This window comes from Dipodomys ordii, unplaced genomic scaffold, assembly GCF_000151885.1.
Source record: "Dipodomys ordii isolate 6190 unplaced genomic scaffold, Dord_2.0 Scaffold38, whole genome shotgun sequence".
Taxonomy (NCBI): domain Eukaryota; kingdom Metazoa; phylum Chordata; class Mammalia; order Rodentia; family Heteromyidae; genus Dipodomys; species Dipodomys ordii.
The window spans coordinates 6345207-6367510 of record NW_012267254.1 but is presented as its reverse complement, the minus strand read 5'-3'; the positions used below and the strand labels follow the sequence as shown (position 1 = coordinate 6367510).

Below are 22304 nucleotides of genomic sequence, written 5' to 3'. Positions count from 1 at the left end.
CACTTTCATAGTTTAATCTTATGATAAACCCACCTAGATAATAGTAATGCCTCTTAATTGGATAGGTTTTATGGATGTTATGTTTCAAAACCGGTATTGTTGGAAATATTAGCAAGGATGTGGGGGAAAAGGACCAACCTTCATGCACTGTTGGTGGGAAATTACAATCAGTATGGAGAATCATCAAAACATAAAATTCAACCTACTTTAAAACTTCAACCATACCACTTATGGGCATATAACCAAATTAAAGTAAGTAACTATCTGAAAACAGGAAAAAGAAATCAAACCTAAAATTATCAAAGAAATAGTAAAAGGGAACTATCTAGAATGAGATCAATGGATCAGTGGGAGGGCAAAGGGGAAGGAATGTATACTGAGCAGTGAAGAGGATCAAAGAACATTTCATGTGTGTGGATATAATATATGAATACAGCATAAAATGAAATCCATGAAGTGATGTTTGAAAGAGGGGAGGAGGGAGGGATTAGAATATGGCTGATGGCTTGAAATTGTTCAAAGCACACTGTGTACATTATGGAAATATCAGAAACTCCCTCATATCCTAAATGTATGTTAATTCAAAAATAAAATTTTTACTCGTTCCTCATTCTTTCTAATCATGTTGTAATCACAAATCTGAATATTTACATTTTCTCATTCATTTATTAACTGGTGGTTTACATGCCTCACATTATACCCACATGGATGTCCAATAGCCTACAATAAAAACATGGAACATGAAATAACATTAGAAACAAAAAGGCACTAAGACAAATGAGACAAATAAGAAGAAAAGAATTTTAGTAAAAGATAGAACACAAATGGCAGACCAGTAAAGCATACACCGGTGGTTCCACTTAGACTTTTAACTTGATTCCAAGTATCTTGGAAGTAAAAGTACAAACAAAAACAAAAGTATAGGGAAGTTTTTTAATCATTTAAGGAAATCTTATAAGAATATTCTTCCTGGGGCTGGGAAGGTGGCTCAGTGCTAGCGTGCTTGCTTTGCATGCATGAGGCCCTGGGTTCAATTCCTCAGCACCAAATAAGCAGAAAAAGCCAGAAGTGGAGCTGTGGCTCAAGTGGTAGAGGGCTAGCCTTGAGCTGAAGAGCGCAGCGACAGCACCCAGGCCCAGAGTTCAGGTCCCATGACTGACAAAAAAAAAAAAGAATATTCTTCCTTGTGCAAGTCCTTGTCCTAGAGATCAAACAGTAGTACAATTGACAAACGCATTTTGCACAGGTATTTGCAATTACATTAGAAAATACTAACACTTGGGCTGGGAAGTTTGGCTCAGTGGTATAATGCTTGCCTTGCATGCATGAGGCCTCAGCACCACATAAGCAGAAAAAAACAGAAGTGGTGCTGTGGCTCAAATAGTAGAGTGCTAGCCTTGAGCTGAAGAGCTGAGGGACAGCACCCAGGCCCAGAGTTAAGGCACCATGACCGACCAAAAAAAAAAAAAAATACTAACACTTGAGTGAAAATCCAAAGTACAGCAAATTAAACAAAAAAAGTTGATAAATGGAATTTGATTAAACTAAAAAGTTTCTGCACAGCAAAAGAGACAGTTAACATGCTAAAAGGCAGCCTGTAAGAGATCTTTTCCAGCTGTACATCAGAGGCACATATCCAGAATATAGAGAGCTTAAAAAACTAAACCCTCAAAGAATCAACAGTCCAAATAATAAATGGGCAAAAGACCTAAATAGACTCTCAGAAATACTGAAAATGGGCAACAACAGACACATGAAGAAATGCTCAACATCTCTAACCATAAATGAAATGTAAATAAAATCCACACTGAAATTCCACCTCACCCTAGTTAGAATGGTTATCATTATGAATACAAACAGAGCTGGCACAGATGTGGGGGTAATGGTACCTTAGCACACTGTTGGTAGAAATATAAACTTGTTCAACCACTCTGTAAAGCAGTATGGAGGGTCCTTAAAACACTAACCATGGAACTATCTTACGATCTAACAATTCCATTCCTGGGCATTTATCCAAAAAATCACAAACCAGGTTACAGTAAAGCCACCAGCATAACCATGATTGCTGCAACACTATTTACTGTAGCTAAGGTATAGAATCAGCCCAGATGCCCCTCAATGAATGAATGGAATTTTACTCATCCATTACAAAGAATGATAGTACATAATTTGCATAGAAATTGAAGGACCTGAAAAAAAATCATGTTAAGTGAAGTCAAGTCCAAGGAGGCTAGAATTAATTTATAAATATATTAAGTAAATACTTCAGGGTAGTATGCAAATGTACACAAATGTATTAAACCAAAATATGGCAGATTGAGGGGGTGAAATTCTTTAGAAAGCTAACCCATAGCCCAACAAAATAAATATCAAGAAATGGATACTCAATGGGAGGATTAAGGAGAAGGAGAAGACAAGGGGGTTGGGGGCGGAGAATGCAGTCATAAAATTCAATGCATATCCTACAAAATTCAGAAAATTGAGGCAAAGAGTAGGATTGGGAGGGAGGGATGAGAATGCTGAAAGGAGTGACACTAAGATGCATTGTATTCATAAACCGCTTTGTTGAATGGCAAATTCTTTGTATATTACTTAAAGGTAATAAAAATTTATTAAAAATACCTAGTAAAGTATTTTAGCCACCAGCTCCTTACCATCTCATCAGCCAAAATACCATTGACTCCATTTTCATACAAAGAAATCAACCAGTTCAGTCCTCGAATCTGATAATCTCTCAGGGACCCTCCTTTTACATCTGAAAAAAAAATCAAGCAGATTTCATACATTCATTAGTACACTCAAGTCCAAGTTTATGAAAACTAAACTCAAAAGTGTGTAATGAAGTACTTACATGAAGGTGATACCTCAAATCTGACACACACATTTGATGTTTTCCGACTCTCTGACAGTAGCTCTTCATCTTCTTCTTGTTCTGTACGCCTGTGGCGATTACTGAATTGAAAACAGAAAGACCCTTGTATTCACCTCACATACCAAGGTGTCAATTAAATCAGTGTTCTCTACTAACATCTTTTATGGAAAAAAGCATATTATCTAGTGTCATACTTAGAAGTAAAATTAACCTACATTTTTACTGATTGATTTCTGGTGAAAAAAATACACTGTTGTCTCTAAAACAGAATAACATTAGTAATAAACTTATTTTCATATAAAATTTTACTGAATTAGTAAAGATGGCAAGGAAAGTAGGAGAAACAGAACAACAGGAAAAGAGAAAAGATAGAAGGATGTCAACATACTCTCCAACAGACATTAAGCTCTGCTTTTCATCTTTCTTAATTCGCGGACGTCCCAATTTCATGTTCAAAGGAGATGTTGGAGATTTCTGTGCTGAAGGTTGAATAAAATGTGCAAAAAGCTCTGTCTGCTTCAGTAAAAATTCAAATCTCTTTGCTCGGTCTGTTTTCTAATTTACAAAACAAAAGAAAAGAGTAGATTTTTTTCTATTCATTCAAAAATATTCTATAAATGCCTGTATCATGCTTTCTATGTACAATGGTTTAAACAATGTTCCATGTTTTAAACATACTAACCCATTAAATTCCCTTAAAAATAGTTACTCATGTCATATCCATATTACAGAAAATGAACTGCGGCACAGAGTAAAGAACTTGTTCATGCTTCCATAGCTAGTAAATAGCAGAGTATTTTCAAACAGTTTTAGTAGAAGCCAAATGATCAGACAGAGTTAGTAAATATCTCAACAAAAAGTATCCTTCTTGGGGTTAGGAGGTGAAGTCTTGTAGTGAAGCATGTGCTAAAGCCCAGTACTCACTCCCAAAAGAAATAACCTTCTTACAGAAAACTGATACTCTTTCCAAAACATGATTTTCTTTCCCTAAATAGTTAAGAAAATTAAGCACCATATGTGTATATATATATATCAATTATAGAAATACAAATTATTGACTATGATACACAAAATGAACTCTTAAGATTTAAGCTGTACGTAGAAATAACTGAAGTCTAAGAATACAGTATCATTTTGTCTCAAATATTTTTAATGTCATGGTACAATAAAATAATAAACATTCATCTCTTCAATTACAATGATCTGGAAAACTGTATTTTAAATTAGCAATATATGAAGTTGTCCCCAAAGGGGATTTAGAAAAAGTATACATATATATATATGTAAAGTAGTTAACACATATTAACTGTTAAAAATTGATATGTATACTAATTCCCCAATGAACTGTAAAAGATCATATAAACTATATCATATAAATACAATAAAACTTTATTCACTACAAAAAACCTTAAAAGATCAAAAGATACATACATCCTTCTAGAAAAAGAAAAATCACGATGATTTTTTCAAAGTTACTGACCATAGGGCAGATAATATTTGATTGCTAATGAAAGATTCATGATTAACAGCAAAAGAAACTTACAGATGAGTTTATTAACATAAATACAAGTTAGACAAATACATTCAGATCACAAGCTGGAAGGAGGCCAGAAACATTCCATTTTATGTTATCCTCATTGGAATGTTGTTCTTAGAGTTGTTAAAACATTGTCTCATTAGATGTGGCCTTAAAACATTAAGGCATGGAGTATTGAAAAATAACTATCAACAATCAAAAAAATTTACTTCATCTCTGCTTACTCTTATACTATTACTGGAAAAGCAAGCCCTTAGGGGTAAAAATTAGCTGCAAATACCTGTTAACTTTACAGTAAGAAAAGATTAAATAGCTGAGTGAGTAGTGACATAGCATGGGGCTACAACTAAGATTATACTGCATAACTGTTATTTTCAGCAATTGAGCAAGCATGTCTCAAAGTGAATAATCATATATCACTTTAACATGTAGCATTCAAAAAAAAAATATGAGGTTGGCTCTGTGACTGGATTTTCTTCAGGACATAAAAATCACACTGATACCGCCACTGTATTTTCACTCAGTGGATAAAGTATTTTATCATAAAAAAAAACTTATTTTGGAGCAGGGTACTGGTGGCTCATACCTGTAATGCTAGCTACTCAGAAGGCTGAGATCTGAGGATCACAGTTCACAGTCAGCCCAGGTAGCAAAGGCCATGACAACTTTATCTCCAATTAACCTCAAAAAACAAGCCAGAAGTGGAACTGTGGTTCAAGTGGTAGAGTGTTAGCCTTGAGCACAAAAGAACAGTGCACACACTGAGTTCAAGCCACAGAGCAGGCACAAAAAAATAGACATTCTCTTTTTTAAAAAATGATCAAGGCCAGGCGCCGGTGGCTCACACCTGTAATCCTAGCTACTCAGGAGGCTGAGATCTGAGGATTACCTTCAAAGACAGCCCAGGAAGGAAAGTCCATGAGACTCTTTCTTATCTCCAATAAACCAATAGAAAACCAGAAGTGACGCTGGGGCTCAAGCATAGAGTACTCACCTTGAGCGAAGAGCTCAGGGACAGTGCCTAGTCCCAGAGTTTAAGCCCATGACAGACAGGAAAAAGAAAATCAAACTAAACTGGGCACAGGTGGCTCATGCTGGCAATACTAACCACTCAGAAAGCTGAAATTTGAGGATCAAGGTTTGGAGGCATACCAGGCAGGAAAGTCTGTGGAACTCATATCTCAAATTAATCACCAGAAAACCAGAAGTGGCCCTGTAGCTCAAAAAGTGGTACAGCACTAGCTGTTAGTGAAAAAAAAGCTCAGGGACAACACACAGGCCTGATTTCAAGCCTCAGAATTGACACAAAAAATAATAATAATAAATCTTATTTTGAGCCAGACAAGGCAGCTCCAGAGCTGAAGAGGATAGCAATTGGGAGGCCAGCTAGGGCAAAACGTATTTCTCAAGACTACATCTTAACCAATGGCTGGATGCAGTGGTGTCTGTTATCCCAGATATGGTCCAAGAACAATGGCTTGACACAATGGCATGTGCCAGTTATACCTATACATAGGAAACAGTAGGCAGACAGCCAAATAACCAAGGGCAAACAGGGACAGGAGACGTAGTTCAAGTGGCAGAGAGTCTGCTTAGCAAGCGCAAGACCCTAAGTAGCACAAAAAGTGAATTAATTGATAAGAAAATAAGAAAAAAACAAGTAAAATCAAATAAATTACTTTGGAATTAAGAGCATTGGGACTAGGTGGCAGTGGTTCATGCCTATAACCTCAGCATTTGGGAAGCTGAAGCGGTAGGATTGCAAGATCCAGGCGAGCCAGGGATATATACTAAGACCCTGCCTCAAAATTTTTTAAAACTTAACTATAGCATTTTCTGTCCTAGCCAAGCGTATATTTACCATTTTCTCTTCATATTCTGGGTCCATTTCCTTTTCAGATTTAGAGGCTTTAGTAGCAAGTTTGAGTTGATACGGAGAAATGTTTTTCTAGAATTCCAAAGGAAATAAATATCAGCAAATTGTTAGACAAGGTCTTTAAATTGGTCAATGTTCTCACTTGCAGAAAGTGAAAAGTAATCAAATAACTTAATAAATCCATGTGGGACATGCATGGACCAATGCCGATATCTTATTATGAAGCAGGACTTAAGATTAATCCAGTTCTGTGAACCTGAAGGCCAATAAAAAAAAATCTGAAAAGCCAGAGAAATGACATTAATCAGAGTAAAATCAAAGGTAACGCACTGAACCTTTCTATTTCTTTAGAAGTGTGGGGGAATGTGTATACATAAAATAAGTGATTTAAAAATCTGGAACAGAGTCAGCACTGGTGGCTCACGCCTGTAATCCTAGCTACTCAGGAGGCTGAGATGTGAGGACTGTGATTCAAAGCCAGCCAGGGCAGGAAAGTCCGTGAGACTCTTATCTCCAATAAACCACTCAGAAAACGGAAAGTGGTGCAGTGGCTCAAGTGGTAGAGGGCTAGCCTTGAGCTGAAGAGCTGAGGGACAGTGCCCAGACCCAGAGTTCAAGCCCCACAACAGACAAAAAAAAATCTGGAACAGGCCAATATAATTAACCACAAACCAAAGAATTCAAGACAAGAAAATATTAATTCTACAAAGTATTTCTTTATGTAATAGAAACAAGCCAGTTTTTTTAGAAGAAACCACTGTGGTTTCTGTTTCTGAAAAGACACTTGAAAACTGTTTCCACAGACTAAAATATTTACATTTGTATGCAATGAAGTATGATCCTATATTTTTAAAAATAAGTTAATAGTACTGCTTCAAACTGTTTGTTTAACTTCCTTCAACTGGAAAGAAAACTTTTGAATTATATTGTATAAATATTTTACAGAAGTGGTTTATCAGAGCTATTAACTATTAACCACTGATATTTTTAAAGCTGTAATTTAGTAAAAGCTAACATCAGTCAATAACTTAACGACTGAAATGAAATGGAAGCAAGGAGTGATATACTACATATCCTATAATTGTAAGACAAGCTAATATTTGTAAATATAGGAACATATGTAGATTAAGTCTCCTTCCCTGGAAGAAATCAAATAATGAAAATGAAACTCTACCCAAAAAGACGAAAGCTACAAGTATTGAGTTGTAACATAAGGCTTTGCAGAAACCAAAACATAAATGTTTGTGAAAACTAAAGCAGCTATGTTAATTCTATCATGGCATTTGTCCACCAGTTTTGAAAACCTACACCAAAAATCAACAACAGAATGTGACCTTAAATGTAAGGGGAGGGGCTGGGAAGGTGGCTCAGTGGTAGAGCGCTTGCCTTGCATGCCTGAGGCCCTGGGTTTGATTCCTCAGCACCACATAAGCAAAAAGCAAAAAGCCGGAAGTGGCGCTGTGGCTCAAGTGGTAGAGTGCTAGCCTTGAGCTGAAGAGTTGAGGGACAACGCCCAGGCCCAGAGTTCAGGCCCCACGACTGGACCCCCAAAAAAAAATGTAAGGGAAAAAAATGGCTCCAATAGTTAATGAATAATGGCTTCCAACTTTTACTAAAATTTTTATTTTGAATAAATTCAAACTAAGGTTATATACTTTGACCTTGGTCAAAGTCCTATGTTAGAGCACTGAGCAGAAAATCATCTTTATTTACAGCATTCCATTTGTATATATAACGTATGTGAAATGTTCAAAATATAATTCTAGAAGGATGGAAATAGAGAACTTTGAAAAATCCCTTCAAGTCCAGACTTTCAAACTGTCACATATGCTATAAAGCAAGTTTGGTGTCGGGATACACTCCTGTAATCTCAGCTACAGGAGAGGCAGAACAAGGGGGATTGAGAGATTGGTGCCAACCCAGGCAAAGTCAGTAAGACTCCATCTGGAAAAAATAAAATAAAAAGCTAGTGGGGCATAGTTCAAACGGTAGATTGCTTGCCTAGTTCTATTCAATCCCCAGTACTGCCAAAAGAAAAATTAGGTATCAAAATCCACACTTCTTCCATCATTCCTTAAAAAGACTATAAGAAGTGGTTGTGAAGGTGGCTCAGTGGTAGAGTGCTTGCCTTGCATGCATGAGGCCCTGGGTTCGATTCCTCAGCACCACATAAGCAGAAAAAGCCCGAAATGGCGCTGTGGCTCAAGTGGTAGAGCACTAGCCTTGAGGTGAAGAGCTGAGGGACAGTGCCCAGGCCCAGAGTTCAGGCCCCACGACCAACAACAACAAAAAAAAGACTATGAAGTCTAGTTTTTAAATCTCAAAAGAGTAACACATATATCACTTCACGTCATATACACAAATATTCATGGAAAGCAGACTTCACTTACAGAAAATTAAATCTTATAGAAGCATTTTATTCATTACTTCTTTGCTTACCTTATGGGAGAATACATTAAAAATAATTATATGCTAATTAAAACTCCTCTTTTTGAGTACAGCTATTAAGTTATGCATAATTACTTAACTGGCACTATCCTCCATAATAAAATTTAAAATACCTACCTTCTCAATTCTATGTATTTCCAAAAATTCATTTATCATACCAGAAAAGATAAAAGGTAAATGACATTCTATTTCTTTGTGGATTTTATCCTCTAGGACTCTTAATGCCATGTGAACACAGTACAAGATAATACAAAAAGGGAGGGGATCTTGTTTTGGGGCTAGGAATGTGGCTTAGTGGTAGAATGCTTGCCTAGCTAGCATGCATGAAGCCCTGGGTTTAATTCCTGAGTACCACATAAAAGAAAAGGCTGGAAGTGGCACTGTGGCTCAAGTGGTAAAAGCACTAGCCTTAAGCACAGAGAGGCTCAGGGATAGAGCACACGCTCTGAGTTCAAACCCCAAGACTGGCAAAAAAAAAATAAGCCTGGTTTTAAAGTATATGACTTTCCACTGAAAATATCATCTTTTAGTGTTAGGTTATCCATGTTTAAATCAAGTAAATTCAAGAATCAAAAACATAAGCAAAAATACCTTTGAGTTAGCTAAGTCTATTGAGTCAATTCACTAAATCTCATCTGTAATACTAAACATGGAAGTGTTCTCATATATTTCTACCTAATTTGATAACCTGCCTTCCCTCACACCAGAGAATATAAGCTGTGATAAGTAACATGGCAAAAAAAAAAACAGCAAAAAAAGGCACAACTTAGATAGCAAGAAAAGATGGTGGAGGGCCAGGACTTAAATGGGTGCTCTATCTACTGAAGGAGAGGGTCCCTTACCCTTGAGATTCAGCATCACTGCCATTTACTGTTTTACATTTGTCTTAAATAATTTTATGGTTGTGTTACAACTACATCATATATATATATATATATATATATATATATATATATATAATAAACTCATAAGTTCTTCCTAAAGAAAGTCATTAAAGTGGTTAAGAAGTGATACCTAGCCAGGTGTTGGTGACTCACTCCTATAATCCTAGCTACTCATGAGGCTGAGATTTGAGGATTGCTGTTTGAAGCTGGCTCAGGGTGCAAAGTACATGAGACTCCTGTCTCCAATTAACCACCTAAAAACCACAAGTGGCTCAAAGTGGTAGTGCATAAGCTTTGAGCATAAAAGTTATGGGATAGCACCCAGGCCCTGGGTTCAAGTCCTATGACTGATAAAGAAAAGGTGACAGCTAAGAACCTGGCAATTGAGGGAAAGAGAAATTATTAAAGAGTCAACAAAATAAAGCATGCCATATATATGTAAATATCCAAATATGTATACATTTTCATATTAATATATGCAGGAGAAGGGGAAAGCAAAGGAGGTGTAAGATGAGTATGTGTGAATATCACAATCAAACTCATTGTTAAAAAAAGAGAGACTGGGGGCTGGGAAGGTGGCTCAGTGGTAGAGTGCTTGCCTACCATGCATGAGGCCCTGGCTTCCATTCCTCAGCACTACATAAGCAGAAAAAGCTGGAAGTGGCGCTGTGGCTCAAGTGGTAGAGCACTAGCCTTGAGCTGAAGAGCTGAGGGACAGTGCCCAGGCCCCACAACCAACAAAAAAAAGGGGGATCTGGATAGAAGAGGTGACTAATAGAAGGGGTGAATGTGAACAAATTATATGTATACATGGAAATATCACAATGAAACTCCTTTCTACAATTAATATATGCTAATAAAAATCACAATAGTGAAGAGTCTGAGAAGCAGTTATTGAAAGAAAACAGCTTGCTTGATCTCAATTGTCTGTGTCACTGTTACAGTACATTAACTGATGGTCATGAGAAAAAAGTAATCTGAATCTTTAGTACACCTCTGTAAGGATTTGAGATACATCTACTTTTTTATTTTTGTGAGTCCTGGGGTACCACCCACCAGGGGCTGGGAATGTGGCTAAGTGGTAGATAGTGAAGAGTCTGAGAAGCAGTTATTGAAAGAAAACAGCCTGCTTGATCTCAATTGTCTGTGTCACTGTCAAAGTACAACTGATGGTCATGAGAAAAAAGTAATCTGAATCTTTAGTACACCTCTGTAAGGATTTGAGATACATCTACTTTTTTATTTTTGTGAGTCCTGGGGTACCACCCACCAGGGGCTGGGAATGTGGCTAAGTGGTAGAGGGCTTGCCTAGCATGTATGAAGCCCTGGGTTCAATTCCTCAGTACTACATAAACAGAAAAAGCCAGAAGCGGCACTGTGGGTCAAGTAGTAGAATGTTTGACTTGAGCAAAAGCTCAGGGACAATGACCAGGCCCTGAGTTCAAGCCCCAGGACTGGCAAAAAATAAATAAATAATAAATAAAAATAATTGGAGCCAGGTGCCTGTGGCTCACACCTGTAATCCTAGCTAATAGGGAGACTGAGATCTGAGGATTGCAATCCAGTTCAGGCAGGAAAGTCTGTGAGACATTTTTTGTTGTTGTTATTTGTGAGGTTTGACTTTAGGGCTTAGGCGCTATTGCTGAGCTCTTTGGCTCAAGACCAATGGTTAACTGGAGATAAGAGTCTCACAATTTCCTTCCAGGGTTGACTTCAAACTGTGATCCTTAGATCTTAGTGTCTGAGTAGCCAGGATTACAGGTGTGATCCAACAGAGCCTTGAGCCCTGGCTCTGAGACACTCTTCTTGTAATTAACTACCAAAAAAGCTAGAAGTGGAGCCACGGCTCATGGTGGTACAGCCACCAGCCAGCCTTGAGCAATAGAAGGTCAGCAACAGTGCCCAGACCAGGTTCAAGCCCTTGCAAAAACAAAATGTGCAGGTACTAAAGTAGTAAAGCTTAGAAATCCAGGAAGTGCCTACCACTGTAACAACTTATTTTCCCATGGTGAGTGGACAAAGCCATGTCAGCAATATCTAATAAAGCTATAGAGTTCCTGAATATATTATCAACTCGGTGCTTACCATTTTTATTAATTGATTCCCAGTGTTTTCACAATTCCAAATACACAATGTGGAAATTCGACATTACTGCTGTGTGAATTTAGCTTTTTAATGCACCCAATGTAGAAAATAAAAGTTAGACACACTACACATCCCAATATATGATTTATATTGATGTTTGGTATTTGGCCCAGGATTAATCATCAATCTGGTCTTACTGATGGAGGTGCTGCACAGATCTCAAGTTGTGGGATTTCCACGGTTTTCACTTAGCACTTCAATTGTTCTTCTGCTTAGTTAACTTGTTAAGCAGGTGCTGAATTTAAAGTTGTCTTCCCATTCAATGCAAAAGGTGTTCATTTCCTTCAAAAGCATTTCATCTGGTACTTCAGTATCATAATGACTCAAAGCCAGTTGAGATCTTTGAAGCATAATTTTAATTACCTTCTGTTTATAGAAACGGAATGAATACTCTTCAACGGGTAAAAACCCACCCATTAACTATCCATTCTGTAATTTCTATACGTAAAATGTCCTTATGCTGTCTCCTATTTTTAATCTCAATTTTTCAAAGCATTTCATACATTTGTATGGCTCAGCCCGTGTGAAATATGCTTTTTGAAGCTTTATGACTCTGTGGATTCGGTTTTAAAAGGTATGACAGCGGTCCCTTTATGTACATTAGTAGCAGCTAATCGGGGAGACTGGGTTATTACAAAATAAATAAATAAAATACGAAGAAAAAGGAAAGAAAGAAACCTGCTTGTGTTTAGGAACCAGCAGCGCCCACTAGGAGAGGGAGGCGGAAGCTTGGAAAGCTTGAGGCCGGGTTGGGGGACCATCTGGGTGGCCCAGGAGTGAAACAGTACACTGTCGGGGGCGGGGCAGGAGAGGATGAGGACGCAAACGTTGGAAAATTTCCTAAAGCAACATGAATGTGTGGGGTACGCACGACGGCGAGCTATGTTCCTTTTTGAAGTGACACCCCTTCCTCAGCAGGCAGAGATCAAACACACAAGGGAGGATTCTTCTTTTATTGTACTCAATCCAAGAGATGGACACTGCCAATCAAATAAGTGTCTTCGCTGTCATCATTAAGTGTCCCCTAACACCGGTACTTTGATACTCCAATTACAAAAATAAACCCCAACCAAAACCCATTTAGCGCCGAGTGTGAGATTGAAGGGCCCAGATTTCCCAGGCAGAGGCCGACGGGAAGGCAGGGGAGAGCGAGCGCTCCAACAAGAGAAGAGGAGGTGTTTGCCTGCGCAGTCCCAACCACCCCCCCTACCCACTCATTGACCCTAGTTCCGGGAAGGTAGAGGGGGCCTGAGGCTATACAAGGGTTCGGGCGCTCCAGGATAACACCATCACTCCACCCCCTAGCCGCGCTCGCTCAAGCCCGCGCCCCGCCCCCGCCCTCCAGGCGGCTAGAAGGAAAGGGGGAGGGGAGTGAATGCTAGATTGTTCCACCGCCCCCACACTCGCCGCTCCCCCACGCTCCCTCCATCCCCACCCCACTCCCGCCCTTCCACCCCCCCACTACCACTCCTGGCTTCCCCCCGACTCCCGCCGTCCCCATCCCAGGCGAGCTCCGCGAGTACCTGTCGACGCCAAACCGGCAGGGTTTGGGCCCCTCGGAGGGGCCAAGCTCGGGATTTGTCCACCATGCAACACACACACACACCCTTCCTATTTACCTCCTTCTTCTCTCCCTTCTCCGGAGTCGCGGTGGGTTCCGTGGCCTCGGCAGCCAACCCTTCCTCCTTAAAGGTGGACGGCCCGGGTTGTTCATCCTCTATGACCACGATTGTGGCGGTCGCATCCGAGACTGCCACGGTGGCTGCCACTGCAGCAGTGTCCGACTCCATGGCGTTGGAGCGGTAACGAGGATAGGGGGGAGATGAGGAAGGGGATGAGGATCCTGGGCGGCGGCGGCTGCACTGGAAGGCGCTGGAAGGAGGCAGGGGGTGGGGAATCACTCCGGTTCCAACCCCTTTACTCGCCCCCCCCCTTCTTTAAATAACCCTCAACCCTGCCCCACTTCCGTCCACCCACCCTACGTCACGGCCTTACCCCCACCCCCGCCATCCTCCCCTCTCATCTACCCCCCCTAAACGATCGCGAGACTCCCCCTCCCCACTCAGAGCCCGGGCCGGACCTCCACAACCAACTGTTGCAGGAGTATGGGGCGCAGGCAGGGGTGGAGTCGGGAAGCGGGAGGCGGGAACCCAAAGCCATCAGCCTCCGAAAAAAATCGCGTTTCCCTCACGCCCCCAACTGTAAGCTTGAGTTCTCCTCCCAGATGTGTGCAAAACGAGTCCTCTTTCCCTTAAATCTGCTCTTTGTACCTCAAACGATCTTCCATTCTTGCACAAAGAACTTTTCGTGAGCCTTTAAGTGTACTGTACAAAATCTTTCTTGATGTGCAAAGCCCAGAACCCCTCCGCAACTGCCCGTCAGTCCCTAAAGGAACTACATTAATAGTGTAGTCCCACCTTCCTAAATTCTGCAGAAATAAAAGCGGTCCTTGTCTCTCTTGATGGCAAATATATACTTACAAGGCAAAAACCTGACTAAGTTTCACGTATATTTGTTTGAACTCAGATGACCAGTATACCCAAGCTCTTCGTTTGCCTTTGCTACTGATTTTTTTTTTCTGGTCATGAGGCATGAACTCCACGCCTGGAAGCTATCCCTCAGCTTCTTTTGCTCAAGGCTACCGCTGTACTACTTTGAACCACTACAGTTTTGGTTTTTGGTTGTGTGGTTTTTTTGTTTTTGTTTTTGGTAGTTTATTGGAGGTAAAGAGTTTCACAGACTTTCCTGCTCTTACTGGCTTCGAACCTCAGTCTTCATGTCTCACCTTCCTGAGAAGCTAGGATTACAGGCATGAGCCAAAAATGCCAGGTGTTGACACTGAAATTTAAAATTCCTCCTGGAAGAACAAAATTTAAAGCTGAGGACAACATATTAGGTAGGTACTTAACATTAATAATTGTATGCAATAGCTACAATTTTTCTTAGTTTGAGTTCTGTCCACATCCTCATTCTTTGGTCATTATCCAATATCAATATATGAAAAGTACTTTAAAGGGTCAACAGCATGCAAATGTAATTTTTTTTGGGTCCGGTCGTGGGGCCTGAACTCTGGACCTGGGTGCTGTCCCTCAGCTCTTCAGCTCAAGGCTAGCACTCTACCACTTGAGCCACAGCGCCACTTCGGGCTTTTTGCTTTTTGCTTATGTGGTGCTGAGGAATCAAACCTAGGGCCTTGAGCATGCAAAGCAAGTGCTCTACCACTGAGCCACCTTCCCAGCCCCATGCAAATGTAATTATTAAACATTGCTTAGGACTCAAGGTGTAGTCAGTGGTAAAATGTCTGCCTAGCAAATACAGTGCCCTGAGTTCAAAAAACAGTACCACCAAAAAAGTTATAACATTGTTTTTTCTTCATTTTAATTTGGTGAAGAATGGAAAGATTTACACCATAGTCTTTAAAATGTATTCATTAGGAACAAGAGATAACAAGGCATATGTAAAGTGATATACCAAACAACAATCTGAAAACATGCAATTTCCCACATGAAGCAAATACCATCCAAAGTAAAAACACATTATTATTAATTTCACACAACATATATTCCTAAATTATTAATGTGAAATGTGATGCAATTTCTGCAAACAGCAGGACAGTACATAGTTGATGCCAAATAGGTATTTCCCCCACACACACACACATTCATATCCTAAATTATTTTAAGTTTTAAAACTTTGAAATCTTAATATGAGAAAAAAAAACTTCTGACTTTTCTTTTTTAGCTCTTTATGGTCATTTACACCTTGGTGTGAATGAATGTTAGATCTTGTACATAGGCTGGTTTTGAACAGACAAAAATAGGCAGTGGGCAAAACCCAGGGGATTGAAGGGTTTTGCCCATGAGAAAAGAAAGTAAATCTGATGGTACTAGCTTGCTTCTGATTTTACTTTCAGTGCACTCACATTTACTTTAGATTCCCCTGCCCTCTATTGCTCAAGTTTCTCAGGTTATAGTGCAAAGATGTGCTATCCAATGAGCATAGTGTCCCAGCATAAAAACAGCTAATTATCTCTGGAGTGTCAACTTCAGGAAAAAACAAGTAGGATAGAACTAAGTCACTTAACTGGTTATTTGAAAATTATTTTTTCTGTTAAATTTGCAGATCTGTTAAGGAATGAACTACAAAGTATGAAGTCTCTCCAAAGATAATCTTGAGTATCCCAGATAGACAACCTATCCATTCTTAACTATGTGTGCAATTGACTTAGGACCAAGGGGTCTTTACTGGACAAGTTGGAAAAGGACAGAGTAGAAGAATATTGCAACATGTGTCACCTGACTTGACTGGAGAAGGGCCCTTTCAGGCAGCAACAGTGGGAGGATTTCTTTTTGCACCAAATAGAAGCTAAGGAAAGATAAGCTTCCCCTCCCTACTTCTTGCCTGGGATCTCAAAGTACAAGGGCATGAGAAATATTTGTTGTGTATTTCTGTGTTCCTCTTTGTAAGGTTACTTTGGGCCACTGTATTTCTCATTGCCAGTATATAGTGTCTTAATTACAGGTTTAAATGCACTTTTGTGAGGAAATCTAAAAAACTCATATAACTTTATGTTTTCTTTTATGTGAAAACATGTCCCCCATTCCCAAAAAAAAAGAAATTTACAAGCTGACTTTTCAGACAAAACATATTTATCCATTGTCAATTTTCCATATACATATATTGTGGTCCTTCCTTTTCAAGAAGACACGACTAAAAGTACTACAGAGTATGTGTATTTGGCTGGAAAGGTCTATGCTTAGTCAATAGACCTTGCTAGAGGATCCATGTAAATATTGCCCTTTAGCTTATGGCTAACAGCTGCTATTTACAGAGCATGCACTATCCTTATTTACAAATCTGCCTGAATTCATGATCTGTAGACTTTCTTCCACTAGCCATTCTTTTTCTGATCCTACTCCACACCTTGCTACATCTGTTACTACTTTACCCTGGCATGTTTTTTCATTTGGAATGGTCTTTGATTGCCCTACCCCATTGGGGTTGGAGAACAAAGCAAATATTTATAAAGAAGCTCGAGACCATATGTGGGAATTTCAAGATTAATCTCAGTCTTTTTACAATGTATTTGTTCTTTTCGATAACTTTTGAGCATTGAAGATATGCAATAGTTATTTTGACATAGCCAAACTTGTTTAGTAACTATGAGAATGCATGTCCATTGGTGATATTAAATAATTTTATGAAGATTATAAAGGCAAAGCCAAGAACTTGATGTTCCTTCTCTAATCCTGTATCTGAAACGGGTCATTGAAACCAAAGTATGACTTAAAACCACATTGTTATCCCACAAATCAATGTTCTTGAAAAGCTGGTACAAAGAGTCTGGTCACAGTGTCTTGCTTGCAGTTACAGTAGCATTCTGCTTATGTCACTTATCTCTCTCAATATTTTTTTATTTTAAAAGGAAAATGAACAACAACAAAGGAGGGAGTAACAATTCTCTACACAAAATGTACTCATTAACTTACTCATGTAATGATAACCCCTCTTTACAGCATCTTTACAATAAAATTTTTTTAAAAAAGGAAAATGAGCTGATGTGCATGCCTAAAATCCTATCTACTCAGGAGGTTGATTCTTTTTTTTTTTTGGTTGGTCGTGGGGCCTGAACTCTGGGCCTGAGCGCTGTCCCTCAGCTCTTCAGCTCAAGGCTAGCGCTCTACCACTTGAGCCACAGCATTACTTCCACCTTTTTCTGCTTAAGTGGTGCTGAGGAATCGAACCCAGGAACTCATGCATGCAAGGCAAGCACTCTACCACTGAGCCACCTTCCCAGCCCCATCAGGAGATTGAAATCTGAGGATCACAGTTCAAAGCCAGCCCAGGTAAGAAAGTTGTTAAAACCCTTATTTCCAATTAACCAGAAAAGAACCAGAACTGTAGGTATAGCTCAGGTGGTAGACTGCCAGATTTGAGTGAAAATGCTGAGAGACAATGCACACAGGCCCTGAGTTCAAGCTCCAGTACCAGTATAAAAAGATACAATAGTGGCATTTTTGAAAATATTTTCTTGGTGCTGTCTAGGTAGAGGAAAATGTAATGGTGTGTACAATTCTCTAGCTCCTACTAATGTAGCAGATACTATGCTAGATGAGAAAAATGTAAATTTAGAATGAATAGATCATTTAAGATTCCATAGCTAATAAGGAACAGAAGCCACACTGGCTACTGAATTCACAGACTGGCTCGGAACCTCATTTTCACACTTCATGTAATCCAGCTCCCTGTTTCTTCATAGGGCTTCTGACTGTTCAGTGGAATCCTAATGAGAAAATGACTGAGAAATGTTTCTCATCTGTAAAATAGGGACATTAATATTTCATGAAATTCTTGGGAGGTATAGCAATGTCACAAGCTAAGAAACTAGTACCAAAAACCAGAAACAAGAATATTTTTTGCTTGTCCTGGGGCTTGAACTCGGGGCCTGGGTGCTATCCCTGACCTCTTGTGCTCAAGGCTAGCACTCTACAACTTGAGCCACAACTCCACTTCCAGTTTTTTTATAGTTTATTGGAGATCAGAGACTCATGGACTTTCCTGCCCAGACTGGCTTTGAACCACTATTCTCATATTGCAGCCCTTGAGTAGCTAGGATTACAGGCATGAGCCACAAGCACTTAGCTAAGAATATTCTTGGTAACTTTTATTTGTGATACCCAATAATGGAACCATTATATTTATCAACTGGAGAATTAATTGTGATATATTCATACAATGAAATAATATACATCAATGAAATGAATGGCATATATATGCTACCACATATATGATATAACATTGAAATAAAGTATAAAATAGTATGTATTATATGTTGCCAAAAAAGCCATATCTAGACTATATTCATGAATGATAAATAAATGAAAACAAAAGGATGTCTATCAAAACACCATGATAGTGGCTATGTTCAGGAGTGGTAGAAAAGAAAAAAATAAGCCGGGCACCGGTGGCTCTCACCTGTAATCCTAGCTACTCAGGAGGCTAAGATCTGAGGATCGCGGTTCAAAGCCAGCCTGGGCATGAAAGTCTGTGAGACTCTTATCTCCAATAAACCACCAGAAAACCGGAAGTGGCGCTGTGGCTGAAGCGGTAGAGCACTTGTCTTGAGCTGAAGAGCCCAGGGACAGCGCCCAAGCCCAGAGTTCAAGCCCCACTACCGACAAAAAAGTTGTAGAGTGCTAGCCTTGAGCATAAGAGGTCAGGGATAGCACCCAGGCCCCGAGTTCAAGCCCCAGGACAAGCAAAAAATATTCTTGTTTCTGGTTTTTGGTACTAGTTTCTTAGCTTGTGACATTGCTATACCTCCCAAGAATTTCATGAAATATTAATGTCCCTATTTTACAGATGAGAAATATTTCTCAGTCATTTTCTCATTAGGATTCCACTGAACAGTCAGAAGCCCTATGAAGAAACAGGGAGCTGGATTACATGAAGTGTGAAAATGAGGTTCCGAGCCAGTCTGTGAATTCAGTAGCCAGTGTGGTGCCAAATATCAAATACATAGCCTTGTGCATTCTAAGCAAATTCTCTACCACTAAGTGAAACCTCAAGCCCAAGCTTCAAAATGTTATTGTACAGGGGCTGGGAAGGTGGCTCAGTGGTAGAGTACTTGCCTTGCATTCATGAGCCCCTGGGTTCGATTCCTCAGCACCACATAAGCAGAAAAAGCCAGAAGTGGCATTGTGGCTTAAGTGGTAGAGTGCTAGCCTTGAGATGAAGAGCTGAGGACAGTGCCCAGGCCCAGAGTTCAAGCCCCACAACCAACAACAACAAAAATGTTATTGTCCATAGGGCACAAACCTTGACCAATTGAGAGACAGAATTTTTTTTTCTGCTGACACTGTAACTTGAATTCGGGGCCTGGATGCTATTTCTTAGCTTTTTTGCTCAAGGCTAGTATTCTACCACTTGAGCCACAGTTCCGCTTCTGGCTTTTTTGGTGGTTAATGGGAGATAAGAGTCTCACAGTCTTTCCTGCCAGGGCTGGCTTCAAAGTGCAATCCTCAGATCTCCACCTTCTGAGTAGCTAGGATTACAAGCATGAGCCAGCAGCACCCAGCCAAGTCAGAAGCTTTTTATGGAATTGGAGGTGAGGATAGAGTGCCACAAAGGGACAACATCTTGGAGGCCCTGAGTTCAAGCCCCAGTGCTGCCATGAATAGATGCAGTAGGAGAAAAAAGAGGGGGTAACAGTGCTCCATAGGAAATGTACTCATTATCTTACTCATAAAACTGTAACCCCTCTGTACAGCATCTTTACAATAAAATAATATTAAAACAAAAGAGATGGGAGAAAGGGGAGGAAAGGGGGAGTGGGAGAGGAAGGCTTCTATAATTCATCAGAGAATGCTGGCCCAATGCCATCCCTGGTTTAATGAGAGAGGTGCCTTCCAAAGTGCTAACAATGTTTGATTTATTGACTAGGTACAATTTACATGAACATTTGACTTAAAATTATTTGTTAAATTATGCTTATCTTTTATGCACATTAGAGGAAGGAAAATATGGACATACTACAGGAAAATAAGGACAGATGTTTTATAAACATTTGCAATAAAAAGTGTGACTATAAAGTGCGGAGTGGGGCTGGGAAAGTGGTAGAGTGCTTGCCTTGCATGCATGAGGCCCTGGGTTCGATTCCTCAGCACCACATATGCAAAAAGAAAAAAAGCCAGAAGTGGTGCTGTGGCTCAAGTGGTAGAGCACTAGCCTTGAGCTGAAGAGCTGAGGGATAGTGCCCAGGCCCAGAGTTTAGGCCCCATGACCGGACCCAAAAAAAACTAAAAATAAAATAAATAAATAAAAAATAAAGTGCGGAGTGATAAGAATGATCAGAGCCCATCATGCTCCTTCATTCTGTAATAATATGTTACAAAATAGACCTTGAGAAGTTTCAAGATGTTTTATAAGAGGTACATCAAGATCCTGTTGTTCAGAAGAGGAAGCATTGTTTTCCACATGAGAGGTATCCACATGAGAGAAAAGCTTCAAAGAACAAGAGAAATTGAAAAATAGAGGTGAGCAATGAAGAAATACATGATTCTAGCAGCTGCAACCACAAGAGACTGGGAAAGACAGATCAGCATTAACAAGGAAGACATAGCATTTGATTAAGAAATTAAATTGGAAAAAAAAGAAATTAAATTGGCCAGAAGCCAGTGGTCACGCCTGTAATCCTAGCTACTCAGGAGGCAGAGATTAGAGGATCCTGGTTCAAAGCCAGCCCGGGCAAGAAACTCTGTGAGACTCTTATCTCCAATAAAACTGAAAGTGGCACTGTGGCTGGAGTGGTAGAGTGCTTGACTTGAGCTGAAGAGCTGAGACAGCACCCATGCCCAGAGTTCAAGCCCCATGAAAGACAGAAAGGAGGAAAGGAAGGAAGGAATTAAATTGGTTGTTTACATTCCCACCAACAATGCAGTAGGGTTCCTTTTTGGCTACATCCCCTCCAACATCTGTTATTACTAGATTTCTTGATTATAGCCATTCTAACTGGGGTGAGGTGGAATCTCAATGTTGTCTTGATTTGCATTTCTTTTTTTTTTGTTTTGTCGGTCATGGGGCTTGAACTCTGGGCCTGGGCGCTGTCCCTCAGCTCTTCAGCTCAAGGCGAGCTCTCTACTACTTGAGCTACAGCGCCACTTCCGATTTTCTGGTGGTTTATTGGAGATAGGAGTCTCACGGTCTCTCCTGCCTGGGCTGGCTTTGAACCACGATCCTCAGATCTCAGCCTCCTGAGTAGTTAGGATTACAGGCATGAGCCACCAGCGCCCGGCTTGCATTTCTTTTATGGCTGGAGAAGATGTGCATTTCTTCTTGTGTCTATTGGCCATTCTTATTTCCTCTTCAGAGAAGTCTCTTTAAGCCTTTAGCCCACTTATTAATTGGGCAGTTGTTTCTTTGAGGATTTGTTGTTAGGGGATTTAATTTTTTGAGTTCTAAGTATATCTTGTTCAAATACTTTGGAAAGCACAGTGTCCTGGGTTCAATTCCCACTACCAAAAAAGAACAGACCAAAACACTTTGGAAAGCAGTATGGAGGTTCCTCAAAAGACTCCACATAGAGCTTCCCTATAACCAGCAATCCCTCTTTTGGGCATTTACCCAAACTGACAAACAAGGTCATACCAAAGCTACCAGCACAACCATGTTTATAGCAGCATTATTCACCATGGAACCAACACAGATGCCCCTCAGTAGTTGAATGGATCAAGAAAATGTGGTGTGTATGTGTGTGTGTGTGTGTATACATGTGTGTGTATACATGTGTGTGTATACATGTGTGTGTATACATGTGTGTATGTGTGTATAATGGAATTCTATGCCTCCATCAGAAAGAATGACACCATCCCATATGGAAAGACTTGGAAAAAATTATACTAAGTGAAGTAAGCCAGGCCCAAAGTAACATAGGTCCCATGGTTTCCCTTATTTGCAATAACTAGTACAAGTCTAGGAGAAGCAAAAAAGGTCAAAAGCTATGTACATATGACCATATAAGATAATGTTAAGCAATATGAACCC

The 22304-nt window shown here is 39.8% G+C and overlaps 1 protein-coding gene across 2 annotated transcripts in view; it reads right to left on the bottom strand.

The window, feature by feature from the left end:
* Window positions 1-13672, bottom strand: part of Smarca1 (SWI/SNF related, matrix associated, actin dependent regulator of chromatin, subfamily a, member 1) — an 85195-nt gene extending 71523 nt beyond the window's left edge. The window contains exons 1-5 of one of the 2 annotated variants that reach the window (XM_013018177.1): window positions 13382-13672; window positions 6271-6357; window positions 3261-3427; window positions 2852-2952; window positions 2655-2755 (exon numbers count right to left, since the gene is read on the bottom strand). In XM_013018177.1, the coding sequence (XP_012873631.1) occupies window positions 2655-2755; window positions 2852-2952; window positions 3261-3427; window positions 6271-6357; window positions 13382-13552 (627 nt within the window). In that variant the 5' untranslated portion in view covers window positions 13553-13672. The remainder of the gene's footprint in view (window positions 1-2654; window positions 2756-2851; window positions 2953-3260; window positions 3428-6270; window positions 6358-13381) is intronic. The other variant, XM_013018175.1, reaches the window with a different exon arrangement.
* Between the last annotated feature and the right edge of the window lie 8632 nt (window positions 13673-22304).